Genomic DNA, 19303 nt, shown 5'->3' on the forward strand with positions numbered 1-19303 from the left:
TCCACCCGGCACGCCCACCAGGGGGTGATGCTTTGCCCATCTGGGGCATCACTCTGTTGCATCCAGAGTCATTCTAGCGCCTGAGGCAGAGGCCACAGAGCCATCCCCAGTGCCCGGGCCATCTTTGCTCCAATGGAGCTTCGCTGTGGGAGGGGAAGAGAGAGACAGAGAGGAAGGAGAGGGGGAGGGGTGGAGAAGCAAATGGGCGCCTCTCCTGTGTGCCCTTGCTGGGAATCGAACCCGGGACTCCTGCACGCCAGGCTGACGCTCTACCGCTGAGCCAACCGGCCAGGGCCTTAGATTTTTTTAAATTAAAAAATTATATAATCTAAATAATGTCTTCCTTCAAAATATGGTTATTGGCAGTAAACATATCTCAAATTTAAAATTTTCTACTTAATGGTAGCTGCATGGACTTGATTTTGTTACTCTAAAATTTGGGGCAAAAGTCATATAACACAACAAAGTTTGATTTTGTTATATCTGAGTCAGTATCTTGTTTAAGATAAAATTCTCAAAGAAATTATGTAATTTTTTGAAAGTGACTAAATTAATTATTAGAATTGCTGGTTTTTCATTCTACATCATGGAAGAAACTAAATTTATTTCAGTGTGTGCTTGTTCTTGAAATGGAGAAGCTAATACTGGCTCAATCTGCTTCTTAAGTTTATGCCCATGCATGTCATACATTAAAGAACTGTACAAATGCATAAGATTGACTGAGTTCCAGGAGGCAGTATGTGTAGTGGTTACGGCACAGGCTCTGAAGCCAGACTTCTTGTGAATGTAATCCTAGCTCTGCTTCAGATTGACTGGATTACCTTAGGTTTGTTACTTAATTTCTCGGTGCCTCGGTCTTCTCATCTTTTAAATAAGAATGGTAATATTTGTAGGCCATTGTTATGAAGGTTAAGTGGAAAATTTTCCTAGTGCATAGTAATTGGTATTATCTCTGCCCTCTGGTACAACTGGAATGTTCTTAAGAGTATGTGTGCAGTTAGTGTGAACTGCCATCAGGAGGTTCTGATGTTTAGTGAGAAGCACAGGTCATAGTTTCTTCTTTCTTTGCGAAGTATGCTGTTTTAATTATAATCCCCCGTTTATACAAAGAAAATTCATTACTATTATTTTTTTTTTAAGTGAGAGGAAGGGAGATAGACTTCTGCATGTACCTAAACAGGGATCCACCTGGCAACCCCAGTCTGAAGCCAGTGCTCTCCCCATCTGGGGACCATGCTGGAAATCAAGCTATATTTAACACCTGAGGCAGAGGCTCCACCATGGAGCCATTCTCAGCACCCAGGGCCAATGCTCTCAAACCAACTGAGCCATGGCTGCGGGAGATGAAGAAAGAGAGAGAGAGAGAGAAAGGGGAGAAAGAGAGGAGGAGAAGCACATAGTCACCTTTCCTGTGTACCCTGACCAGAAATTGAACCCAGGACATCCACATGCTGGGTCAACACTCTACTGCTAAGCCAACTGTCCAGGGCTCAAAATACATTATTTTTAGAGAACTGGAAATTTAAATCATTATGAGAGGTAAATAAAGCAACCTAATATTTTCTAGAGGTAAAATTTAAAGAACAAATTACTTCTTTTTAAAAATTTTTAATATGATACTTGATAGCACTATTTTATATAGACAGATTTTTTTTTTGCTTAACCACCAGGTTATTCTGAAATAAACTTCGATCACTGGCTCTGGAGTGGTCCACAATTAACTCTGTTGAAGTCCAACACTGAGGCCTGGAGAGACTTTGTAGAGATGATACCTACCTAAGCCACTTACAGTGTGGGGAGCCTCAATAGCCAACAGAAAATAAAGCCAAAGAATGCCTATTAAACAGATGAACATTTCAACAACAATGCATAAGCAGTAAAACATCAGCCTTGCTTTAATCATAAAAAGAATAAACTATCTCAAAATGTTATATAATAAACCTGTAATTATGATAATTCAATGCCCAAAGCTCTAATCAATTAATTGAAAATCTAAATCAATGTAGAAAAGTATTTTCATATAATTAAATTATTCCCAATTTGGTATCGATAATGAAGCTACTAAATTATTTATAATGTCAACTAACCCCAATAATACATCATATGAATTTTAAAAATATTCAACAATAGCCAAGAGAGAACAAAAAATATGGTGGAAAATTATATTTGTTTTTCCAATGGTTACTAGAAAAAAGTGTTATCACTTGACTTGTTTCATCTTTAACAGAAAAGTTAATAGAGACTAGCTAACACAAACCATTAGTGGTTATCCCTGTAAGTTTTTGGTTTATACCGTCATTTTGTTTTTGATTCTTTTCTGATTTAATGAGAAGAAAAAACTCTGCTGAATGCTCTTAAGGAAATGTCAGTTTATAGGAACATAAATTTTAGTGAGGCAGACATGAAAATAAATCAAATAATCTAGGTATTTCAGAATTATACCATTAATACAAATGTTACATTTTTAATTTAGCTTCCTAGAGAATTTTGATTTATTATCATCTAATGATTGCAACCAAAACTATATCCCCAAGAAATATCATTTTAGAAAAATAAAATAGTCAAATCACACCAATAAGATTTTGATAAGATTTAAAATGAATATATGAAAATGTATATAAAAATCAAAATTAAATCAATTATTACAGTACTAACAACCTCAAATGTTAAAACTGAATTATTCAAATTAGAAAATAAAAAAAATAATTTTAAAGTGGCTTTCCTTATCTTTTCAGTGGAGTCATTTCCTGTTTTAGCTGAACTTCACTATATGTGGGATTTACACTTATTCCTATATCCATTTTAGTAGAGAAGCATTCAGTAGTTTCTTTGTAACTTCTTGTGGGTGATGACTACAGTGTGTGCTTTATTTTAGAATGATGTTAGTCTTGCAGAACATTTACCATGAAGAATGTTTTATTTTTATATTTTAAGTTGCTGTATTTAAGTATAAACAAAAATAATGCCATGTAGCCAAGACACCGTGTAGAAGAGATCTTCCTCTTCTTAATGAATAAAATGTTGATTTGCATAAAATATAACATATTTTACCCCAGCATTCTCTTAATTCGAAACCTTTTTACATTCTTACTTAAAATGAAATGGCATGCAAATCAAAGTATCATATGTAATTACATCACTTGGTATTTATTTAAATCAGGTAGAGTTAGTCAATGCAAAACATGTAGTTTATTTATTTTTTATTTTTATTTTTTTGTATTTTTCTGAAGCTGGAAACGGGGAGAGACAGACTCCCGCATGCGCCCGACCGGGATCCACCCGGCACACCCACCAGGGGGCGACGCTCTGCCCACCAGGGGCGATGCTCTGCTGCGACCAGAGCCACTCCAGCGCCTGGGGCAGTGGCCAAGGAGCCATCTCCAGCGCCCGGGCCATCTTTGCTCCAATGGAGCCTCGGCTGCAGGAGGGGAAGAGAGAGACAGAGAGGAAGGAGAGGGGGAGGGGTGGAGAAGCAGATGGGAACTTCTCCTGTGTGCCCTGGCCGGGAATCGAACCTGGGACCTCTGCACGCCAGGCCGACGCTCTACCACTGAGCCAACCGGCTAGGGCCAAAACATGTAGTTTAGATAATTTTTTCAAATCTTGATTAGGAAAACTTTGAATATACTCAGGAGAACCGAAATCTCCATACTATCATACTTTGATATACTGTAATGACTGGAAATGTTTAATATTCAGGTCAATTGCTTTCAGACTTAGCCTTATATTTCCCAGACAATCACTATTTATAAAGTAGTATTTTTCTTCTGGTAATTTATGAAACTATAACAGATGTGATCAGAAGCAAAGCAAACATGGGAGAATTGGTCGAGCAGTCAGATCTTCCCTTGGAACAGCAGTGCTCTGCTGCCTCCTATACTGCCACTGGAATAATAATTCTAAAAAATCCACCCTTTTATTTTAAAAATAATATGTCTACCCTAAATCAACTCTATGATATCTAGACATTTTCAGGAAAATTCACATCGAAGTCTCATTGGAAGAAAGTAGTATTTTAAATGAACAGAACTTTTAGTTTAATATTTTATTTTCATTAGAGAAAATTGAGCCTAAACTATGTTTTCCTATGTCACAAATGTCTCTGGCATATAACATTCTATGATAAATATCACCTGGCTTTTAAAAACTCAGGTGGGGATCACAACAGCAACAGTTCAAAAAATGTTAATAAATTTCAGAATATTAACTATTTTCAATCCAGATGAATATTATGGTGCAGATTTTTCTCTGAATTTCTATTCAAATAAAAAAGAGGTCCTGGCTGGGTGGGTCAGTGGATACAGCATTGTCCCTGCAAACTGAGGTTATGGGTTTTATCTCCAATCAGGGCACATAGGAGATGCAGCCATTGAGTGCACGACTAAATAGAACAACTAAATGGAACAATGAGTTGATGCTTCCTTTTCTCTCTCATTTCGCCCCTCTCCTTTCCTCTCACTCTCTTTCTCTCTCTTCAAATCAATAGAAAATTAAAAAAGATAAAGAAGAAAAAATATATAATGCTGCAATAAATATCCTATACTTTATTGATTGGTTTCAGTCATATAAAGTGAAACTTTTGATAAAAACTATATTAGATGCATGTGCTCTCTGTATGGAAAGTATGATTTCATTTTCTTTAATTTCTTTAACCTCAGTGCAAGCCTAGAACTGAATGTTACTAAGAAAGGGATTAGTTTGTGGTCTGAGATCACTAAGAAGTAACTTGACTGAACTTTCTTGATTTCTCTGTACATTTGGCCAATAGTTTGTACTCTGCTTAAGGGGAGAATTTCATTTCACATCACGCTGCTTACAATATAAATCTGAAACATTTCGCTAACTATAAGTTACCTGTAGGCTAAATAGCCTATAAGTAAATATTGCCATATAACATTTTCAACTAATTTTTCTATCATTAGTTTTTGTTTTATGGTTCATTTTAAAAGGAGGAGTTAACATTTTCTTTTTCTATAATAGAATTAATTTTCTTATTACTTTTTTAAAATTTTAAACAGAAAGAACAGTTACCCAAATAAAACACATTAATAGAATAGATATGTTATTGAATAGTATTTTGAATAAACTTAAGAACAAGTTTTATTATAGTAGTTTTCTTCTGTTTCTATTTAGCAACAAAAGCTAAGGTAGCCTTATTTTTATGTGTATTTAGTTTCAAAGTGTCTCTTATTTACCTTAAAAGATTATGTGTAGTAGTTAAGAATTCCAAAAACTGAAAAAAAAAACCAAAACTGTATTGATCTCAACTGCTTTAATGAGGTATCCTTAAAATTTATGTAGAGTAGATACTCATTATGATTGTAGACACTATATTTAATGTTCAGGAAATTCCATGGGATCACAGCATGACGGAGCTGAAAAGGATCCTTTAGATTATCTTTACCTCCTCATTTGCTGGCCAAGGAGCAGAGACTGAGAGATGTGAATTGAATTGTCCAAGATTCCTAGGAAAGTGCAATGCAATTAAATTAATTTAAATTGATGAAATTAATTCAACTTGATATCTCTTCTTGATATTCTTAATGATTTTTAGCCTTATTCAGTGTTTAGCAATCTTTTTCTATAAAGGGCCAGGTAATAAATATTTCAGGTTTTGCTGGCTATATATACAGTCTCTGTACAACCACTCAACTAGCTGTGTTGCAGAAGCACCCTGGATAGCATGTAAATGGGTGATCTCTGAGCTCAGGCAATTGCATGAGCTTTTCCTGAACAATGTGCTTCTCTGGAAGATTATTTTACTGCTGATTGTTGTAAATTTATTTTCTATTTTAGATTTATCTAAACCCACCACAGCTCATGTTTGCAGCAAGAGATTAGACTAGGCTGTTTTGCCCTGATGAGTTTTTAAATACCCGTTATATATTATTAGGGTTCTTCAACCATTTTTTCTCTCTTTTTGAAAGTTTCGTTGCAAAACCGATAAATGTATTCCATTCTGGTGGAAATGTGACACGGTGGATGATTGTGGCGATGGATCTGACGAACCTGATGACTGTCGTGAGTACATTAGCAAATGTAGGAATTTAGAATTTCGAGCTCCTTAAATCCTAGACATGAAAAATTGAAGCTTGTTCTACAGTATTGCTTTCTGATACTTTTTGAAAATTATAATAGGAAGGTTTTATATGTCTATATTTAAAAATACAACAAAATGTGTTGAAATGTCTTGGGTATGTATTGGTAACTATTACATATAGAGTGATAGAGACAGCAATTTGTTACGTGTGTTGTTTTTTCAACTTGTAATACAGCTACAAGTTATTCTAAAGTAATCAGTAGAATAACAATGTAGCACTAACAACAACTTTAAATGTTAGATTTAAATTATTTAAATTAAAAAATAAAAGGTAATTTAAAAATACCTTCACTTATCTTTTAACTGTAGACATTTCCTGTTTTAACTGAGCTTCACTGTATGCATGATTTGCATTTATTCCTGTATGATTGTGACTTTATATATCACCAATTTGGAGATAAAAATGGGCAAGTTTTCAGAATGTCACTCAATAACTGAAATCTTAAAGTTTTTCCATTTTTCTGTCAGTATTAAAATACTGGAATTATATAAAAAGTCAGATTTTTTAAATATAAATCATCAGTGTGCAGTTAGGCAATTTAGTATGCTCATAGTAATTGCCTTAAAGTGACTAGCAATTATGTATGTCTTGACATCTGACTGTGATTGGCACAGGTAGGTGCTATTATTTCTCTTTAGCTATCCTTGGTAACTTTTGTTGAAATGAACAATCAGCAGACTTTTCCTTGAGCCTTATAGTTCACTCCATGGGTCATTCCAACACCATCCTGTCAAGTTGAAGATGTTGGTAGACAATCATGACAATTCCCTCAACATCCCAGTAGGTTGTTAACATGATTTGGTCTTGACATTACGTTCAAGATTTTTTTTGAGGTCTGGACTAAAGAAAGACCGTGTACAATCACAGTGAAAGCTAGCTACTTTCTTCTGTAGACTTTCCACCAGATAATTACAAGGCTGTTTCGAACTTAGAGTCACTAGTCACTTAGACAAGCAGTAATTCTATCACTCACTTAAGTTCTTTCACATAGCTCATTTATACATTTGAAAGCAGTAAGTAATATATTCAATAGGAAGTAAAATTATAAAAGTCACTGCTTTTCTAATGTTCTTATGATACTGAAAGATTAATTGCTCTTTGATTTATTAATATTATTTTTGTTTTTATTATGAAAGACAGTAAGGGAAAAGTAGGATCTGAATGGGATAGATATACTATTATGCTTGAGTTATTTATTTTATTTTTATTTTTTTATTGATTAGAGAGACTGCAGAAGGTAGAGAGGTAAGAGAGACATGAGAAGCATCAACTCGTTGCTTTACTTTAGTTGTTAATTGATTGTTTCCCATGTTTATTAAAAAACATGAATTATTTTCCAAAGAAAGTTTAAAATGTAATTTATCAACATTTTGTTGATGGATTTGTATTATGAAATCATTATTAGTTTATATTAATCTCAAAATCAGTGATTAGTAACATAGATTAGGATCATCAGCCAAAAGATATGTTTTCTTGACAGAAACAGTTTGTGAGAAGACTTAAGAGTCAGATCTAGGTTTAAATTTTAAGTCTGGCTGAAACTTGTACATCCATGAGACTTAATTTCCTCATTTATAAAAATGATTATGGTGTTGTTCAGGTGAGAAGGTTATGATGAGATTCAGTTAGAAACTATATGTGAAAGGGCTTCACCCAGTGCTTAATACTTAGTAGATAGTCAATAATTCCTACTTTATAATTAATATTATTATTCCCATCTAAACTAAAAAGTACAGCAAATAAAATGAACTATTATTTGGGCTTTACTCACTGTAATAAAATATGTATTGCACATAAAAAACTTAACTATTTATAAATATTGCCCTTATATAGTAATAGAATTATAAAAATGAATATAAATAATCAGATTTAGAATGTGATACTTATAGAAAGCATTTGCTTTCAGTAGTTCTGGGGAGGGCAGATGTTCCGTTCTTACACATGCCAGGAAGCAAAGTAATCAAAGATAAATTATTTTTCTAAACAATATTAAAAATAATTATTTTGTTAAAAGTACAATAAATTCTCTTCTGCCACTTAACCTCTCCATATCATTTCTCTGAAGTGAGGAGACATTTATATGTTTTTAAATTTATATCTTTACATTTATATGTTATTCATTGCTTCCTTAATATTGGTTTATGAAATGTAATCTTGAGGCCATCTGAGTTATTCAAGCTTAGCCGCGCATCTGAATATAATGGCTAGCTACATGTCAGACATTCCCATTGTGCTCCAGGACATGTTTAATATAATAATTTTATAAGCATTTTGAATATTAGAGAGGCCCTATTTAAGAAGTGATGAACTGAGATTATCATTGAACGGTACCTGTATGTTTCTTCCTCTAGCTGAATTTAAATGCCAACCAGGCCGATTTCAGTGTGGAACGGGGCTCTGTGCTCTGCCTGCTTTCATCTGTGATGGAGAGAATGACTGTGGAGACAATTCTGATGAACTCAACTGTGGTAGGTGATTAATTTTATAACTAATGAACAGAAATCTAATTCTCAACTGATTATGTCTATAGTGATTTAAATGTAGACACGGATTTCAGCACTAATCATTTTTCTCTTTTTACCTTTTAGAGACACATGTCTGCCTCTCAGGTCAGTTCAAGTGTACCAAGAATCAGAAATGTATCCCAGTAAACCTCAGATGTAATGGACAAGATGACTGTGGAGATGAGGAGGATGAAAGGGACTGCCGTAAGTCCTCTAAGATTGTTCTGTCCAGTCTTACTTCTGACTCCCACTGAAAGTGATCTAAACATTATTATTGTGCAGTATAAATTTATACAGTGTAGAAAAATATGACAGTATTATGACAAATAATTCCAAATAGTTGTTTATTGGGATAGATTATTTAAGAAGCTCAATGTGAAGAATACAGAGAAAATTAAAACATTGGCGATCTTTACTTAAAAAGCTACCTGGATATTTTATTAATATAAAAGCAAATTCATTCATTCATTTATATCATCCTTAAGTGAAGCAACAAAATCATTACAGGTGATTATGAATTCTTAATCAATTTACATTTTTGCTCAGAGTAAGAAGGTACAGGTAATTTTCTTCTAATGATTAGTTACTTGAAATTAACTCCATTTCAGTTAGAGATTGTTTTTTTCCTGAATAAAATGCATTGAAATGTATAATAAGAAACAAAATCTGGGTAAAATAGCAAAATTGTTAAAAACTGTAATACTACTTTATTTAATGTTGTTTTAACAAGCTACTTCAAAGAACAATACTAAACCATTTTCCACTTTGTTTACCTCTTATTTCTATCTCCTAGCAAAATTCAAATTACTTTAAGTGGAAGGGAAACCAATTTACATACATGCACATAGGCAATCAGGCTGATGCGCGCGGCACACATACGCACGCACACACACAGGCTCTGAATGATAGAGTACCTGTCAAGTTTCAGAATTTCAACAGGTATGCTGTCAACATCTGTCTTGCTGAAGTTTTATTTTATTCCCCTAAAACTTTATCAGTAAATAATGTGCAGTCATCCAGCAATTTGATTAGGATGGTGCCTTCAGAATAAAGTCAGTGCCAGTTCTTTATGGTTAGCCATTCTAGAAGCTGATCCATTAAATTGACTAGGATTTGTGATGCAGTTTACAGTTTTAGTCAGGTGTTCACCTCTTCCCTCAAAAACTCAACACAACTAGAGATTTTTGTAAATTTTGTTCTTTTGATTTCTTCATTGACTAATATCATTCAACTTGATAAAATTGCATATGTATAAAATTTTTAATTTATTTATCTGGAAAAATGATATCCTGAAAGGCCCTTAATTATTAGTTAATAAATTCAGTTTTCAAATCTAATCTAATTAAGGTGGGATACTTATCAAACTATTATTTTTAATAAATGCAATATTAGAGAAATATGTTTTATTTAATTCTACTGAAAGAATATTAGGAATACATTAAAATTAAAAGTTGAAACTACTTACCTTTAGAGTATTATTAATTAAAATATGATACATTTTCAACAATCTTAAACATGGTTGTCTAATTGCTTTTTATATAAAGTATCTTTGTTGAAAGCTACATTTTCATTGGTGTTTTCCTCTTAAGCTGAAAACAGCTGTTCTCCAGACTATTTCCAATGTAAAACGACCAAGCATTGCATTTCCAAGCTGTGGGTTTGTGATGAGGATGCAGACTGTGCAGATGCATCAGATGAGGCCAACTGCGGTGAGTGTTTCTGCCTGTGGTCCTTACTATTGTTTTGAGGTCATCACCTGAGATGGCCCCAGTGAAATGAATTTGAACATAATTCTGATGAACCTGAAGATCTTACAAGAAATAGTTTGTCTCTGTGTTCCCATAGTCAATAACTTCAGACTATTTTATAAGAAACGGAGGGTAAGGTAGAACAGAAAGTATTGCTTATTTTAAGTCAAAACTATTTTTGAAAAGATACATCAAAAAGGTACAAAGAAACTAGGATCTTGAATATTAGATATGTACATGATATTAGTATTTAATACATAGAAACAATGAGACACTATTTTCATATTGTCCTAGACTTCATTTTTATTATTTTCCTATTTATTCAATGACTATATATTCTTAAGCATGGAAAAAAAAGGAGAAAAATACAATAAAATAATAAAAGCATTTGATCTGTTTCAGCAGTGGTCACCTCTTCACATTTGTTTCTGAAATATTTTTACTTCAAATCATTTATTACAATATAATTATTCCTTAAATAACATTGCAGAAATGAAGAACATATTCATCTTGTTTAATGTATTTTATTCTACCTTAAAAATGTCAGCAGCGAGACAAAAGTAAAGAAGTTGTCATATGTAATTCATTTTTATGAACATTTATTAAACATTATTTGAGACTATGTTGTAAGCAAATATACCAAATTTAACATTGTTGAGGAAATTAAAAAATATATAGTATTGATTAGAGAAGACAAAATTTACCTATAAAAATAGGACTTTCAGGCTTCATAGACAAAACTGTGTTAAATATATTTGCTACATTTCACACTGCTACTAATTAACATTTCTAAGAGAAATGAAAATCATAGAAAGTGTCTAGGTTCTCTGATTTTTTATTTCATTTATATTGAACAACACTTATGAGCCATATATATATATATATATATATATATATATATATATATAAAATCACTGGCAATAATATGTCTTTTTTTTCTAATACTGTCTTCTAAGTAACTTTTTCTTTAGAACATGCAACCAGTATAGCTTATCTGTGTCATAAAACCACCATTTACCGCTTTGTGGAATTAGTCTTCATAACCAAGTCACAAGACCTCAAACTACATTTGTCACCAATTTGTCCATAACAGTTATTAATAACTATTGCAGACTAGTTTATATTACTGACTAGTTTGTTCTGCTTTCTTTTGTATTTTTATTTCTCAAAAGAAGGTGGAATAATGATTTATGTTAGCTATTTGCATAATTTCTTGGCTAGAATGTTATATTCAAGTTATCTTCTTGTTCTTCCTCCTTACTTTGATGTGATTGAACTGTTTTTGGTAAATTATATTGTGCCAACTGATATTTATCTGTCATCATAACAATATCTAATATTTATTTGGTATTTACCATATGGCCCAGAAACTATTAAAGGCTTTGCAGTGATTATATTACTTAATCTATTTATTTTCCCTCTTTTGTCAATGAGAAAATGAGGCCCACAGAGAGTACTGGAATTTGCCCCAAGTCCCACAGCTAGCAAGTGGGACTTGAATTAAGGGTTATTTGACATGGAAACATCTGCTTTGTGAACAATAGGGTAAATCCACTTCATTATTTGTATATAAAGAGAAACCTATGTAAATGTTTTCTGTTATGAAGTTATATATATAGCATAAAAACATTTTTAGTTTTATTTCTGTGGGAGTAAAAATTAAAATGTATGAAGTTTACTACCCCCAGGAAAGTCTTATAATGGGGCTAAGACAAACCAAATGGCTAACACTCCCTTATAATTTGCTTCTTTCAATTCTAAAGGTCTAGCACTGTAGTTTTGTTTACTTTGATATACTGTCTAAAAGAATTTCTTTTGTTTTGCTTTTAATTGTGTAAGAAAAACCAATGTAGAAGGAGAGAAAGAGAGAGAGAATGGAATAGCTTAACAAAACAACACATAACATAACATATCACAACAAAATAGACATGGAATATAGGGAATGAAAATATCAAAATACCAATAATGTATAAATATTTTTAAATTATTTAATTTGTAAACTGTCCTCAATAATACATTCATTGAATTCAACCCAGTCTATTTTTTGAAATCTTTTGATTACTTTTAAATTTAACAACTAATTCAAAAATTGTATGCTAAACTAGAATGTAAGGAGACCCTGAATCCAATTTAAATAGATTTGGAATAAATATAAAGAGTACTGGTTCAATGAACTAGTCTTGGTGAAACTTTTTATTTATTTATTGTTTTTTAAATTAAAAACTTTTTTTTTTCTTAAGTGAGAAGTGGGAAGGCAGAGAGAGGGACTCCCACATGCGCCCCAACAGGCAGGCCCTCTACCTGGCAATACTCTGCCCGTCTGGGGCATTGCTACATTGCTCGGCAACTGAGCTATTTTAGAACCAGAGGTGGAGTCCATGGAGTCATCATCCGTGCCTAGGGCCAACTTCTTCCAACCCAGCCATGGCTGCGAAAGAGAAGAGAGTAGTATAGAGAGAGAAAGAGAGACGGAGTGGAGAAGCAGATGGTTGCTTCTCCTGTGTGCTCTGACTGGGAATAAAACTCAGGACATCTACATGCGGGACTGATGCTCTACCACTGAGCTAACTGACCAGTGCCACTTTTGGTAAAACTGAATTTAAATTTTAAAAATAAAAACGACTGCACAGCCTGACCAGGTGGTGGCGCAGTGGATAGAGCGTCAGACTGGGATGCGGAAAGACCCAGGTTCGAGACCCCGAGGTCGCCAGCTTGAGCGCGGGTTCATCTGGCTTGAGCAAAGAGCTCACCAGCTAGGACCCAAGGTCCCTGGCTCCAGCAGGGGGTTACTCGGTCTGCTGAAGGCCCACGGTCAAGGCACATGTGAGAAAGCAATCAATGAACAACTAAGAAGTCGCAACGCGCAACGAGAAACTGATAATTGATGCTTCTCATCTCTCTCCGTTCCTGTCTGTCTGTCCCTGTCTATCTCTGCCTCTGTAAAAAAAACAAAACAAAAAACAAAAAACAAAAAAAAAAACAAAAACAAAAACAAAAAAACAAACAAACAAAAAAAAACGACTGCACAATTTTTCCATCTGATTGCACCTAGTCTTTGAGATAGCTAAATTTATCAGTCTGTAAAAGCTACATTGGGCAATTATAGATTTAAATTGATAAATATTTTTTTTAAAATTTAAACTCCATATCTGTGTAAGTAAACATATTGAAATCTATACTACCCTCACCATCTGACAATATAGTTATGGCTTCATTTTGTGAGTTGATAGTTATGAAATTGCTTTTTTTGCCTGAAGATATTTATGCTTTCTTCATTCTACACTAAAGAAAAACAAACTTTTAAGAATATAAATATACATACTTTTATCAGACCATTGATATTGACTACTCTTGGAAGGCTGTTTAATTATTTGTTGCACTACTGGGCAAACATCACATTTGAATTCCTGAGCAAAGTAAGTAGAATACCCCACTTGTAGCAGCTCTAAGATTTTTCATTCAGAATCTCGATTTCCAATTTTCTTCACCTCTGCCTGCGATTTCCATTTTAGGAATAAAATGCAAATTTAGGGATTTGCCAGTTTTGTACTAGATTCATTCATCTGCTTTGTAATCAATGTTGACACTTTCTACAACTTGACACACAATAGAGTATGTCTTAATTATGTCATCTCTCCCTTGTTTATTGTTTGGACTTTCAGTTCCAGAATCTCAGTGAAACATTCTTTTCATCGTCATTCTGCTGTACTTTCCACTCACCTCTATCCTCGCCCCTCAGCTCTCTAGAACCCACTCTTTGTTCTGCTCATCACTTCGCCTTGTGGTTGTATTTCCTGATTTCTTCTCTTACATCCCTTTGTCTTATCTAGAATTCTGTGTCATCAAAGACAATCTTGCTTCTAAGTTGGTTAAACATCATTTGCTGCTTTTTGAGCAGGGTTTTTTTTTGTTTGTTTTTGTAACAGAGACAGAGAGAGGGACAGATAGGGACAAACAGGAAGGGAGAGAGATGAGAAGCATCAATTCTTTGTTGCAGCACCTTAGTTGTTCATTGATTGCTTTCTCATATGTGTCTTGACCAGGGGGCTACAGCAGAGCAAGTGACCCCTTGCTCGAGCCAGTGACCTTGGGCTCAAGCTGGTGAGCCTTGCTCCAACCAGATGAGCCCGTGCTCAAGCTGGCAACCTTGGGGTTTCGAACCTGAGTCCTCCATGTCCCAATTAGATGCTCTATACACTGTGCCACCTCCTGGTCAGGCTTGAACAGTTTTGATGTATGACCTGCTGCTTGGCTAATTATTTTTATTAATGTGTTAGCTATAACCACACTAGCTAGAGCTGTTTTGAGAAGACCTCGAGCTTTCTATAGCAGCTTTGTACTTTTCATAATTGGATTTTTCCAATGTGACATTGAACATATTCAAACCAAGTGATAGAAATGATTAAAGTGCAGTTTTATTCTCTCTTGAATGTCTTGTGAGAAAATTTGAATCAGGCTATTCAAGCTATAAGTATATAAGAAACAGACTTTTTTTAAATCAAAGTAAGTACATGTTAAATTGTAAAATATTTAAAACATACAGTCTTGTACATAAAGTTATACAGTAAGCCCTATCTACCACTTTTAACAGATTTTAACATTTTCCCTAAGAGATCTCTTTTAAATATCCAAACTCCTGCAATAATGAGTAAAGTCGACCTCTAACTTTTCCCCTTTTTTTCCTCCATCTATCCTGAAGCCTGAGGTGGGGATGACTCATTCACATATCTTTTGTTTAACTTTTACTGTTATAGCATGCGTTTATTAATATGTACCTAATAAATTATAGTGCTTTTAATGTTTATATCAATAATGTTATATTTTCTATATTAATTGGAAACAGCATTTTCTGGTATTCTAGTGTATTAATATGAATAACACATTTCTATACTGAAGTTTATTTCTACATCTTACAGTTATTACATATTCATTGGCAAATAAAGCACAGATCAGTTTATAAAATCTGTTCCATAGACACTCGAGAGTCTTATTTCTCAGGCACCTTGCATGAAAGTTCATGCAAAGTCAATGTGACTACACTCAGAGGCAGGACTCCGTCAATGTCACAGTCAGTGTCAGGCTCAATCACCCCGAGGCTGGCGGGCCTGAGTGGGCCTGGAGAAGGGAGCTTCGATATTGATGACTATAAATGTAGTAAAGTAAATTATGATATTTGAGTTCAGTTAACCGTGAATTTAGTTATTTTTAAAATTTTTGTTAACTTACACTTAGAATAACATTTAGCAGATGTTTGTGTCATATTTAAGAGCATTTACGGGGAAGAGTTCTGTGCTCATATGTGCAGGAAAGAATGCCGTGCTGAATCTGTACATCGGAAACCAGTGCACACTTACACTTACTCTGCGAAGATGTTTTCTAACATGTGGCATCACGATATCTGTCGTAGATGTTTAGAGGGGTGGGGTTCTATACCTTTATATCAGGTGGGAAGGAGAACGGACGCCCTCTGTGCACATTCTTTGCGAGTGTGTTGTTCTCTGCTGCCCGATGGGTCTGATCTGCTTCTGTGCTGTAATCTGTGCTGTGGAGTGCAGGCATCCCGGCTCACTGCTTGAGCGCAGGTCATTGTACGTCAGTGTCGTTTCTGTATGTGTGGGTATATCTATGTATGTATTGAGAAAGAGCCTCTTTTATACTGAAATATTTTGGTTCCAAAGAAGCCCTTGAAGGAGAGAGCCTATCTGTAGAAAGGGATGAGAAAATTTTCTTCTAGCTTTTCTTCAAAGAAATGAATGGCTCCAAGTGAATCATTAAGTAGTCTGAGTGGAAGAATAGTCTTTTTATAACTTGTTTTCAGTAACTTTTATGTATTGTCTATCTCTCTACCAATTGTACAGTTATTTGCTGATGTCATTTTATTTTTTGTCTTTCTTAATAATATACTGTGACATTTAAATTTTGTTGCACAAAACTAAAAAGGAGCTGACACAGTGAGTCAGGAGGCATGTCAAATATTCCAAATTTAGAATTGATCTGCAGTAAAAGCCATATGAGAAAAGAGCTTTTTGCCCACTGAAATTTGTAATTGAATTTGTCATGGAGGGAGATTATGTATTTGTTTTAATAAGAGCTGGGTTGATGCAGTTGCTATTTTAAAGAAATTGAGTCAGAAATTTAATCTTACATGATGTTTTTGTTTGAAACACTTTATCCTTTTCATACTACTCCTCTCGCCCTTTGCCAACTACATATGGATCTCTAGAAACATAACATAAAATAACACACACATACCCACACAGTAAAAACCAGTTGCAGATTTATAGCAGTATGGGAAAAGAATTTGTCATGTACTGTATAACAATTAGTAAGAAATGTAGAAACTTAAAATGTTTTTCTCCTTTAGCCTACCTTTAGAACAATAATATTTGTGATTCTTTTAGTTGATAAGTTTCTGTTTGCATATAATTTGGGTTGGCTATTTCCTTAGAAAGCATCCTACCATTTATATTTTCAGAGGTTATTCTATGTTGTTTAGTACTATGTGTATATGATTATGCTTTATATTAGTAAATGGGAATAAGAAGAATGAAATATTGCAATGCATTTTTTCAATGCCAAGACCTGGTAATATATCTATGTATAGAAAATATTATTCTATATCTTTCTAAGAAAACTTAGATTTGTGCTTATTAGTTAAAATCAGTTTGAGGATCCAAGTGGTATCATATTTTGTTTATGAAAAGACTATTCATATTTAGCCATTAAGATTTCAGGACATTATATAATAATGAGAATAAAATATCCATTATAAATTATAACTGTGCCATTTATTACACTGCTCACAAAAATTAGGAAATATTTTATCGCTTCATATTTATTTTTAAATATCACCTAATATTTGTGAGCAGTATAGCTTTGTGATCTGTGTATAGTGTACAGATGTTGGATAGATGATGATTCTGCTAGCCATACTTATGTTACATTCGGTCTTACATTCAAATTCCGGGATGGTAGGTGTCTGGGGTTAGATATTTTATGTCATTAGGCTACTGTTAATATATTGTTCCTTGTTGAGGATTCTTGTGGGAAATAATGGATGTAGAGGGAAAGGTGATGTATAATTTAGTTTGAGATATGAACTCTCTTACCTCCTTTTAGATTATGAGTGTCAGAGCAAATTGTTACTTATTTTTATTCTCCTTTGAAATCTTAACCTTGTAATTAATATAAATATTTACATTTCTCTAATTCAAGAATGTTAAGGGAGATTTTTAAAAATATGAACAGAAATTCTCCATGAGGAGTGTCTTTTGATCTAAAGAAGTGGATTGAAGATGTTGTTTAAGAGCTGGAGAAGTAACATAGACAGCAGATTTACTGTATGTATCACTTTATCCATATAATTTCAACACTTGCTTTTACAATTTTATGTTCTAAGAAAGAGACAAACCTCCAGTATATGTTTTCCTTTTAATAGAGTTACTGGAATTTGACTGATATTTAAAAGAAAGCAGAAGAAATAGAAATTATACTATTTTTTAAATATTTTATTTATTGATTTTTAGAGAGAGGGGAGAGAGAGAGAGAAAGGGGAGGAGCAGGAAGCATCAACTCCCATATATGCCTTGACCAGGCAAGCCCAGGGTTTGGAAACGGCAACCTCAATGTTCCAGATCGATGCTTTATCCCACTGCGCCACCACCAGTTAGGTGAAATTATACTATTTATTAAAGTTTAAGAAAATCTAGTATGTTTTCAAAATTATATTTTTGATTAATAGTATTTAGATTATATGAATTGTGTATCCTATTCTAACTTAAGCTTGTCAATTAGAATTTAACATTAAAATAATAAAAAGTTACAGAATATGTGTGTCTCTACAGTAGTATTTTAGTAGTCATTTTGTCCATGCTAATATTAAATTTAAATTAGTAATTTGTTTCAGTTAGTTCATTATGTGATTTGTTTTAGTTATTAAAATCAATTCTTTAGGACTTGAGTGTGTTAACAATAAGTATTAAATATTAAGTGGCAAAATTAATAAAAATTTTCTAGAAAAATGCTGGGAAATTATTTTTAATATCATAAAATATTTACCACTGTAACATTTTCACTTATTAAGCTATTAAAAAATAACGTTTCAACTTGTTAAAGAAATTTCTAAAGTCTTTATCTAATTTCTTTTGTCACCAAGTAAACTATACTGGAAAAGTTTCCTTTCTTTTCTAAATTTTTTAGCTGAATTTAATGGGGCAACATTAGTTAACATAATCATACAGCTTTTAGGTGAAAAATTTCTTATATGACTTAGTAGCATATATAGCTTAATCTCATTCTAAATATTCTTAATTGATTATAAAATCTGTTTAGGTTTTAGGCTTCTTTGTAACTGGCTTCTGAATCAGAGAAACAAAATATACTAAAAAAATCAATATATTTCTCAATTCCAAATAATCGTGGAATTATTATAAAAGAATAATACAGCTATGTCAGTTAACAATTATTTCTGTGTATCAGGAAGTTAGATGCCTCATTTAAAAATTTTTATATGTTTCTTGAAATTCTCCACTGATGATGGAATGTTATATTACTTTATAAATACCTATGCTAGTAGTTATCTTTGTCCTTATAGTGTTTAAAATCACAAGATTTTTGATATATAAAACAGGTATTGAGCAGTAAAAATCTCACTAAATATCAGAGAACTGTCTCTGCTAATCATAAAACATTTATGAATTCAGTTCTCTAGCAATTAAGTTAGTTCCTTTAGAATAAAAAATGTTTTATTGAGGCAGAAAGAAGAAAATTGAAAATCACTCACCTAAAATATAAGCAAACTACACATTTGGTTTTTTGTGGTTTTCTTTTGTTAATTCACCATGGTCATTTTGTAATACCTAAATAAAAATAATTGAAGTTCAAGATTTTAAAATATTTCTTAAAATTAGCACTAGAAATATGTAATTTTTTTCATAAAAGCCTGATTTTA

At 33.1% G+C, this 19303-nt stretch overlaps 1 protein-coding gene across 1 annotated transcript in view; it reads left to right on the top strand.

Moving 5' to 3' along the window:
- LRP1B (LDL receptor related protein 1B) overlaps positions 1–19303 on the top strand; it is a 2131860-nt gene that overhangs the window by 1914527 nt on the left and 198030 nt on the right. The window contains exons 63-66 of the mRNA XM_066281034.1: positions 5928–6021; positions 8453–8569; positions 8690–8809; positions 10195–10314. Of these exons, the coding sequence (XP_066137131.1) occupies positions 5928–6021; positions 8453–8569; positions 8690–8809; positions 10195–10314 (451 nt within the window). The remainder of the gene's footprint in view (positions 1–5927; positions 6022–8452; positions 8570–8689; positions 8810–10194; positions 10315–19303) is intronic.

The sequence above is a fragment of the Saccopteryx bilineata genome, chromosome 5 (genome assembly GCF_036850765.1).
Source record: "Saccopteryx bilineata isolate mSacBil1 chromosome 5, mSacBil1_pri_phased_curated, whole genome shotgun sequence".
NCBI classification, from domain to species: Eukaryota; Metazoa; Chordata; class Mammalia; order Chiroptera; family Emballonuridae; genus Saccopteryx; species Saccopteryx bilineata.